Source organism: Antennarius striatus, chromosome 6 (assembly GCF_040054535.1).
Source record: "Antennarius striatus isolate MH-2024 chromosome 6, ASM4005453v1, whole genome shotgun sequence".
Taxonomy (NCBI): Eukaryota; Metazoa; Chordata; class Actinopteri; order Lophiiformes; family Antennariidae; genus Antennarius; species Antennarius striatus.
Window position 1 is genome coordinate 22,263,840 of NC_090781.1, and position 9,955 is coordinate 22,273,794.

A 9,955-nucleotide genomic window follows, 5' to 3' on the forward strand; every position below is an offset into this window, starting at 1 on the left:
GGCCTCCGTGGATCCCGACAGGAAATGCTCAACAAGTCCCGAGCAGTTGATACAGGAATCAAGATGGAGGTCAACGAGAGGTAAAATGCAGATTAAGGGCTGTGATTTCAGAGCCGGGGTGGGGTGGGGTGGGGGGGTTGAAGCGTGGTCTCCTGTCTCCCAGTTGAAAACATTTTGCTTAGGTCCCAAATTCACTGAATGCTGAAAAATTCCTGCATCCAAATGAGATTTAGAGGACTTGAATGAAATCGAGCCCAATATGTTTAAAAGGAGTATCACATTTTCCTAAAGCTGAATTGTTCTCCCTTCTATGGCTTCATCGTCTCTCCGCTGCCCAGCGGTGGGTTTGTGATGTGAAAAAAGAAACTGCAACTTAAGAGTACGGGAACTCCCAGGGGTGAAACAGAAAGAAGCTAAAAGTGAACTCAAGGGCTACAGAAATAAAATTCAGTGTTTTAAGCCACCTTTTAGCACCTGCTCAGCTTTTTCTTTTTTTTTCTTTTTTTATACCTAAAGGATGAAACTATCCCTTAAAACAGATTAACAATCAATTTTAAAATCGAAACAAATACTTTCCCACATGATAAACCTCAGAGTTCTTGTTACATTTTTTTTTTACATTTTTTGAGAGTTAATGTGATTTGAGGAACTAATTCATCGGTTTTAGAGACATTCAGTAAGGAGTTTGTAAGCTGGTGTCTCTCAAGATCTAAAGGAGGCGATCAAAGCGAGCTGTAAAAGGAAATGCAGATGCTTCCCAGCGAGGCCGCAGTCGCATGATATTTACAGACAGTCACACACTCCGAGGACTGAGGTGTGAAGAATTTCATTGGTTCAGTCACAAAGCGGCTCAAACTGTGAAGTTCTGAGCAAATGTGTCGTGTTTGATTAATCTGTGCATCTTTTGGGGGGGGTTTTTTTGGAACACATAAACAAAAAATGGTTTCTCCAGGTTGTAATTTGTTCTTTTCATATCATCCTTCCCTGAGAAGCTAACCTCGGTCTTTTTGTATTAAGGATGACTTCAAACAAATGGGTTCATTTAAATTCTGCCGTTAAGAGATCCAGGAATTAGTTTGTGTCCTCCAAACCAAAAATAGACAGACGTCAAGTTCGCTTTCAGTCTGTGTATAAACCTCTTTATGTGCAAATCAACCAGTTAAATTTTTTGCTTTGCTTCTGCTGTTAACTTTATTATTAAAGTGTTTAAAAAAAAGTCATTTTTCAACCAGTCTTTTGTGGCAGCTTAGAGGTATAATTACAAAGAAGAATGAACCGTAGCATCTCCAGATTACTCATTGAGAAATCAGGTCAACAGTGCATCGATCAAACAATGAATTCTGTGATTTCGGTCATTACTTTCTAGAATAAGTGATTTATTTATTTATTTTTTTGCGCCAGCCTGAGTAGACTCCACTGGTATGAGTTCATTTTATCTGCAGAGGCAACCTTGAATGGCCTGAATGAGGTTGTTTTTTGTTTTTTTTTCCTGTTAAAACGAATTGATTGGTTTTATCCTCAGGCAGACGGTAACAGTTCGTGTCCTTTTCTGTGTCGCCCCCTGCAGGATTTTGGCCTCTTGCACAGAACTGATGCAGGCGATCAAGGAGCTCATTCTGTCTTCCAAAGATCTGCAAAGGGACATCGTGGAGAGTGGCAGGGTGCGTTACCCTGATGTGTTTCACGTAATCCTTATTAGCGCAATGCAAGGTCTCAAACTCTGAGCACTTAAAATGGATAAATATTAATAATTTCACATTATTTATAATAGATAAATGTGTACAGTTACATATTCAGGAAAGAAAATTAGTGTCACGCAAAGAAAAGTACGTCTGGCGCCATAATACTGCTTGTCTGTCCTCATATTATAAAGAAGTGTCAAACACACTCTGGCCTCTACTTTTTTTTTTTCTATTTTACAATGTTATGTCCCCTGATAGAACTTGGTGGAAACACTGATTAGTTTCCAATCCCTCCATCGGTGAAAATAAAGTGTTTTTCTGAAAGTAGAAAAAAATTGATTAAGTTTATGTTTGGTCTTTGGATTTGAATAAATCCATTCTTTTTCTCTCGTGTGTTCCGGATATAAGTACAGTATTATTTGAAAGTGCAGCTGATTATAACAATGGATCTTCCTTTGGTTTGTAATATGTCCTCCTGTGTCCACCAGGGGGCAGCCTCCATGAAGGAATTCTATGTCAAGAACTCCCGCTGGACTGAGGGCCTGATCTCAGCCTCCAAAGCGGTGGGATGGGGCGCCACGGTCATGGTGTAAGTCACGACCCCTGTCAATCCGTCAAACAGGACTCACTGTGTGTTGACTCTGACTCTGACTCTGACTCTGACTTTCCTTCCAGAGATGCAGCTGATCTGGTCGTGCAGGGCAAAGGGAAGTTCGAGGAGTTGATGGTGTGTTCGCATGAAATCGCTGCAAGCACAGCGCAGCTAGTGGCTGCCTCTAAGGTGAGGACGGGGGACGGCAGGTCGGGCACCCTTTTTAAGTCATACCGTACGATAATGTTATTGCTTGGTGTTTGCTGCCCCCCTCCCCCCCCTTCAGGTGAAAGCAGACAAAGACAGCAGCAACCTGCAGCGTCTGCAGCAGGCGTCCCGGAGTGTCACACAGGCCACCGCCGCTGTCGTCGCCTCCACCAAATCTGGGAAATCCCAAATTGAAGAGACGGGTGAGAGAATCCCGACGGCCGCAAAGTCAGATTGTTTCCATGAACGACTGCTGGTCCATCCTGAATATTTTAAATATTCCTTTCTGAATTTTATTTTCCAGGTTTACAAAGATAGAAGTTAGTGAACTTTATCTCTCTCGTTTGTTTTTTTTTAACTTCCAGATACGATGGATTTCTCCAGCATGACTCTCACACAGATTAAACGGCAGGAGATGGACGCACAGGTAAGCAGCAGAATGCATTCAGCTACGAAGCATAACTGACTATTGTGTTATTTTAAATGAAGTAAATTTGCATTAGGAGTGATTTAATAATCCATTTTTCAATAGCCTTATTTAAACTTTTCAAAATCTACTGGAGAACCACATTAGATAAAGAATGTAAGCTATGCTTCTGTATTGCCGGCCTTAATCAGGACACACAGTAGAGGGTGTTGCCTGCGCGTCATTGGTTGGTTCCCTGGAGGTAAATAAAGCACCCTAATTAAATTCTTCTGCAGCCCATAGGAGGAGGCATCCCATGCATTTTAAAGAAGAGCCAATCAATCAGTCAGGCTCTACATCACTTTTTAATTGCATCATCAAGACATTGTTGTGCACACTCTGTTAGTGTGTTCCTGGGTTTACCCAGAAGTCAAGGCCGGGGTCACCCGGCACTTTCAAAATCAATGTTTAACAAACCAGCGTCGATAAATCTCTGCTATTTTATTCCAAAAGTAATTAAAATTTCCAGCGAGAGGCGATGGAGGTGCTGCTTTGAACGCATTACGTAAATGGAGTTCATGCTTCCCCAGGTCCTGGTTCTGGAGCTGGAGACCCGTCTGCAGAAGGAGCGGGAGCGCCTCGGCGAGCTGAGGAAGAAGCACTACGAGCTGGCCGGAGTAGCTGAGGGATGGGGGGAGGAAGAGGAGGGTGAGGCCAGAGGACGACCCCCCCCCCCCCGAATAATAAGTTAACCCTGTTATCAGGGCGTTCATTATTTCCTCTTCTTCTTCTTCACAGGCACGGGTTGAGACCTGCCACCTCCCCCCGTCGCCCTGCTCCACCCCCCCCAGAAGACCAGCGTCTGTCTGCCTCTTTCTTTTTAAACACACACATCTCAGTCCCCCCCCCTTTTTCTTTTTCTTTTCTGTTTCGTTTGTTATCAAAGCCAAATTCAAAAGGTGCTTCTTTTCTAAACCTGCGTCTCCATCCACGTCCAAAAGCTTCCATAACGGTTAAAGGTTGGTGGGGGGGTGGGGTGGGGGGGTGGTTAAAGTCTGACTAAACTACCGATCCTCCAGAGTATTTATTCTGTTTTTTGACGCTCCGTTGAGAAGTCACAGCTAGTGTAACTTCTAGCCGAGACATCCCAGGATGCACCGCTCGAGCTACCAGGAAACGTATCGACTGTTCTACCCAAACCCCGAAACCCCATCTCAGTCGGGTCGAACGCTCGCTTTACAAAGCCCCCGTTTCTTCTACGTTTCAGCTCGTGAAGCCGGCGGAGGCCGAGCTGCCCTTTATCCGTCTCCACCTTCCTCTCACTGTGAGTTATCACCTTAAGTCCACACCGCTTCACGCGCCGGTTCACTGGACTCCTGCCTTTCACCTCTACTCATCCGTTACGGCCTGTGAGCGTTAATTTGAGTCGACCCCCCCGCCCTCTTTTTTTGTGTTTTGCTTTTAAAAAGATTCTAGCACTCGAAACTCTTGCAGTCGTAAAAAAAAAAACTGTCAAAGAGCAAAGGAGTCGGTTTTAGAGCAGCACCCTGTAAGCTTTGAGACTGACATTTACCTTATCAGAGGCAGCGGTGCATCGTGGGTAGGTTCCGACAAGAGCGAATCGTCGCCCAAGCGCCGATGACCTTTCCCCACTTTATTAGTTTAAGGAACGTAAATCAAGACCCTCATTGTTGCAGATCAAGCAGTCGCCACTTTGGACGAGGAAACCTTTTATTCACGAAATGTTTTTGGATTTATCGGACGTCTCTCACGATCCAGCCGCTCCAGGTGATTCACAGCTTTTCTAGATCGTGCAGAATCACTCCGCCGCAGTTTTCTTTTGCCTCCTCCAGACCGAGTCGCTGTGTGTTTGAAACGACAAGCCTTCTATTGTTGGAAACCATCACCAGGTCTACAAACCATCCAATAGCGTCAGTGTTGGCATCGCTACACCTTCAGGTGAATGAAGGATTCAGAGCGACGGAGCCAAACACGACTGGTAGCTAATATAAGTCATTATATTAGGTGGTTATTTAACAGGATTTACTACTTAGAGTGACGGATGTACTTTTGACTTGTTGCCAGAGGACTCTTTTAGGAGACTGTTGATGCCTTGAGATGAGGAGGCATCTTGTTTCCAACCTTATTTCTTCAGTTTGATGATGGCAGTGACGATTCTCCTGCGTTTGTCTTTCTCTGTGTCTTAACATCCGTTTGATGCTCCCGCTTCTGCTGTGTATCTACAAAGTTGTGACACTGGTTTTATTTAACAGACGCTTATTTGCCAATAATTTTTTTTTTTTTTAAATAAAAAATAGATTTTAAATCACTCGGGAGAAGTAGATGAAAGAGGAAATGTTTTATGAAGCACAATTTGAAAATGATTTTCCCTCGTGACACCATCTGTCTGCTGCTCCAGCTGTGATTTTTTTTTTTTTTTTAAAGAAAAACAAGTATTATAATTATTATTTGAGTACTGTTAGGTCCTGCCATTTGTATTTAATGATGGGTTTTAGTTGTCACTTCCTCCACATCTGAGCTAGCTCCACTTTAATGGCGTTTGAGGTGGAATTGAACGCACCTCGAGTGACATTTGGTTGTTTCTGCCCAATTATTGTTTTTAACCTCTCTCTCTGTCTCTCTCTCTCTCCTCTTCTGTGTCTGTAGTCCTACCAGCTCAGCCAGCCTTTCAAACTGCCTCACACTGTAGTTAAAGAGAAACAAATACTCACATAGCAACATTGAAATATGTCTTTGTATGATATACTAAAACTATGTTGGTGCATTTGTTTTTATTTTTTCAGTTTTTAAAATAAATATTTCAAGTCCTTATGAAATACAAGAGCCTGAAGGTGATTTTTTTTTTTTTTCTTTTGGTGAACCAAAAGCAGCTGCGTTCAGGGATCATGAAATGTAATTAATGAGGAGACTGAGACGATTAGAAGAGCTATATTTAGAGAATTCATCTTACACAGCCCGACGCTTTTCACCTCATCCCCTTCATACACTATTGTTTTTGGAGACGTTGCACTTTATATAACAATCTGTGATTGATAAAGCTTAATCCTCTTAACCTGCTGATGCAACAGGAACAAACATCAAGGCGTTCTATGGAAATGAAGTCGCCGTTGATAAATGCATTTAATAAAGTCGGCTTTTCACAGGAGATAACGTGTAGGACACCGATTAAAGGGAATGTTCAGTGGGATGTGTTTCACCAGAGCACTGACCTCCAGTCTCCATCAGAGCTCAGCTCCACTCCTAATGTACGTAATTGATTTTTTTGGGAGGTATATTCTTTTCAACTTAATGCACAGTCATGAACTTAAAGTGCTCTGTTGGCGTTCTTTTTGAAACGGAACACCCACGAACTAGAGAGGCAAACCTGAATTTTTTAGAAAGACTGGTTCTGTTGCGACCTACCTGCTCTTCCCACAGGAGATGGAAATGACAACACAATGAAACCACCCACACGCCAACGGTGATGGGCTGATGGGAGTCAGCAGAGACCGGCAAACTGGCGTTACAGAAATCCCAAATCTGGGTTGAAATGTCCTCCAGGATCATCCGCATCATCGTGAAGTGTCTCATTATTATCCCTCACCACCAGGTGCTCAGGGGATATAATAAAATTTTATTATAAGCATTAAAGAAACTCATTAAATTCTGTGCAAAGTCTAAAAATGAAGTTTAATAGAATGAATTTGTAAATTAATGCATTAATATTCTTTTATAGGTGTTGAAGTCTTTAATACAAAATTTGCACTTAGTGCCAAAATTACCAAAAAAAACAAACAAGGACAGTAAAATACAATTTTTTGTAGTTTTAGTTTGAACTGCAGTGGAACGACTCTTTATCGCCCAGGTTTTGAACAGTTGGCACGAATAATTGTTTGATAATGAATACAGTTTCACTCAAAAGCTACACCTAATGTTCTTTTCACTTATTCCACCTGTTCTACATCCCATATCGCTTGTCTGGCTTAGAGCCACCCTTTTAGAGACGTACCTGTGAGATCAGGTGTGTGTCATTAAACACGATCGTTAACAGTGCTGCATTCTGGGAAAACAGCAGCTGTTGTTTCATGGTTCGCTAGATCCAGTGAGACATTTATTACCATGGTAACGGCTTTATTTCTGGGGTTTACAAAAAAACAAGACAGTATAACATTCACGCTAAATTCTTTTCGCACAAAGAATTTTTAATCTATCCTTATTTCTAGACTGAACAAACATTTTCAGATTTCTTTTCCTTCAGGGACTGATAATTTCACCAGCATTAAACCACTTTCTCTGCAAATTGTTTATTTTTTGCATTTTAGCTCCACTTTCTCTCCATTCTGTCCATTTTCGGCCTCCATAATGAGAACTCCAGCAAGACGTTTCATTGAAACTGACAACATGAAGAATTCCTCCTGAGATCACGACAATATTTCCCTGGGAAAACTGAGAGACGGAGTGAAGAGCAGCAGACGTTGAGTCATGTTTTCCTGATATTCTCCTCTTTCGAAAGTCTGCATCTGTAGTTATGATGGAAACACGGCTACAAAAGACGCATTGATCGACTTTGTGAGATCATTTTTATTCCAATTTAAATCCCTGATTGGAGAGGATTTTAGATTTGAACACATTTCTTTGAATCCTGCTCTCCAGAAGCTGAACCCCTCCCTCCCCACACAAACACACACACACACACACACCAGCGCTGCCTCTTCTCACCTTTGCTGATTTCTTGGCATCATCTCATCTCTGCATTCACCATTAAACAGGTTGCTCCTGACCTGAGTGTGCAGGGAGGTTTGACTCCATGCTGCTGTTGTCACGCTGGTAACATGGTGGTGGGGGTGGTGGTGGGGGGCGCCTGCAAGAAGCAGCCTGAGCTATTTATAGTCTCTGCAGTCCTGAGCTGGACCGCCTTACAGAAGGTCTCCTGGCAGCAGCTTGTGTTTGTCTCTCCAGCACAAGCAGGGCCCAACAGGGACCGGCCCCACTCCCACAGATGAAGGCTTGAAGGCCCACCGTGATGGCTCAGATGTTTTCCTCTGTGACGTAGCTCTCGATCGAACAATACGTAAGATATAGCATGAGCTTTAATAGAAGAGGAAGACAGAATCAATATCTGACATCATCTCAGACATAAATAAACCTCTGAACCTGCAGCAAATAAACTCGTCTAGTGTTTCATTTTGCTCCTGGCTCATTGTGTCTGAAGACTAATAATAATTTGTATTTTCAATAAATTGTTTGTTTGAATTCTACATAATTTGTCCAAAACTACTCTAACCTCAAATGTGTGCCTTCAAAACTATCAAATTTGTCAGGATTAACCCCTTTTAAAGCTGAAAGTATTATATTTGTTGCCGGTACACTTGCCCTTTCAGAATTTTGATATTTTGATACCCCGAAAAACCAAATGTAGATAATCAGACACATGCATCTTCATTCTGCATGTGAAAAAATTCTGGATGTAGCCATAACTATACAAATTAAAACTCATTTACAAACTTTTGGAATTAGTTTTATTGACAAATTTGTCATAAAGTTCCATTAGGCCTTATTTTCCAAAAAAAAAATTTCTCTGGCAATTAAATTGCAATAAAAACATCTTGTGTTCTGCAGGTCAGCGACCCGATGTTGGGTTTGTCAGCAGGCGCAGCATTTCCCAGCAGCCCCCCACCCCCACCCCCCAAGCACTGTCACAACAAAATAACAGCAACACAATCTCATAACACTGGATGGTGTCTGAGTTTCCTTCAAATATATAACTAACCTTTTATCTGACCTAAATATTAAAGATCAATTATGAATTTTATGAATTTGTTTAGAGATGTTTGTACGTCCTGTTTCAGTGATTGTGTGTTTTTGAGTCTGATTCAGGCCCATAATGGGTTGTTGTTGTTTTTTTTGAAAATGCACATTTTTTTGATTTTCATACAATTCTTTGCCTTTTCTTTCAGTATGCTTGTACAGAAGGTTGAAAAAATGACTTTGTAAAAACTAAAAACATTCAGTTGTTTTAGTGCAAATACAATCCTAATCATACCTTTATGTGCCAGATTCAGCTTTAGAACAAATTAGATCTTTTTAAAAAAATATATTTTAAGCAAAAATTATACAGTAATGTTTTAATGACATGAAGGAAGTAGGCGTGTCTTAAATTAATGTCTCAATTAGTTGACTGACAGCAGCTGGGACGCCAATCATCAGAAGGAGAACTGGATGCAAATCAAACCAACTCATGTTGTTAATGGAATGGAAGAGTAAGGAGCTCCCCAGGACGTAAAAGTCACATTTGCAGGTACTTTTGAAAGCTGTTGAGAGCTAATGAGCCTTAAAATGAACTGGAAGCGTACTTACCCTCATGAATGTTTGTTTGGATGCTTGATCAGCAGGAAACAGTGTAGGAAACTGACGTCATGTTTGAGACAGGGGAAGAGGTGCTCAGAGGTGGATTGTGTTGAATTATTAGCGCTGCAAAAACGGCGTCATCACTCAGGCCGCACTCTCTGAAGCCTGTGCGTTGTTTTGTGCTTGCATTGTGCATTGCTTTCCATTCGGCCCCTGGCCCCTAGCCCCAGCCTGCCTAATACAGATATGAGGTCTGTGGGTGCTTCAACTCAAATAAACTTATAAGCACTTTTCCTCCCTCGGGGGGCCAGTAATTCTCCTCAAAAACAGGGAAGAGCCGCAAAAGCAGCTTTTAGACGCTGGTGCAGCTCGACATCGATGATCGATATCTGGAGCCGCTTTTGTCTGGAACAGAGGCTTTTAGATGTAAGGCAGTACTTGTTCATCGACAGAAATTTCACCCAAAAGAAAGAAAAAAGTTTCAATGCACTCATGAAGCAGAGGGTTGTTGTTCTTCAAGAGTGATGGATGGGTTGTGTTGTCTGGTGTGACGCTTCTGGAAGAGTAATAAAAACCATTTATCAGGGACTGCAGCTTCATAACGTGGCATGTGGCTGCCATATATATTATGTTTTTCCCTCAGCTCTGTGTGTGTGTGTGTGTGTGTGTGTCAGCAGACGATGAATGATTACTTTATCCCATTAGTGACTTTCTGCATGA

At 41.9% G+C, this 9,955-nt stretch overlaps 1 protein-coding gene across 4 annotated transcripts in view; it reads left to right on the top strand.

The window, feature by feature from the left end:
- Positions 1 to 5,704, top strand: part of hip1 (huntingtin interacting protein 1) — a 37,250-nt gene extending 31,546 nt beyond the window's left edge. For all 4 annotated transcript variants that reach the window (XM_068316644.1, XM_068316643.1, XM_068316645.1 and 1 more), the window contains 8 exons: positions 22 to 80; positions 1,568 to 1,661; positions 2,171 to 2,271; positions 2,358 to 2,463; positions 2,561 to 2,684; positions 2,847 to 2,908; positions 3,478 to 3,595; positions 3,686 to 5,704. In XM_068316644.1, the coding sequence (XP_068172745.1) occupies positions 22 to 80; positions 1,568 to 1,661; positions 2,171 to 2,271; positions 2,358 to 2,463; positions 2,561 to 2,684; positions 2,847 to 2,908; positions 3,478 to 3,595; positions 3,686 to 3,696 (675 nt within the window). In that variant the 3' untranslated portion in view covers positions 3,697 to 5,704. The remainder of the gene's footprint in view (positions 1 to 21; positions 81 to 1,567; positions 1,662 to 2,170; positions 2,272 to 2,357; positions 2,464 to 2,560; positions 2,685 to 2,846; positions 2,909 to 3,477; positions 3,596 to 3,685) is intronic.
- Positions 5,705 to 9,955: the final 4,251 nt, after the last annotated feature.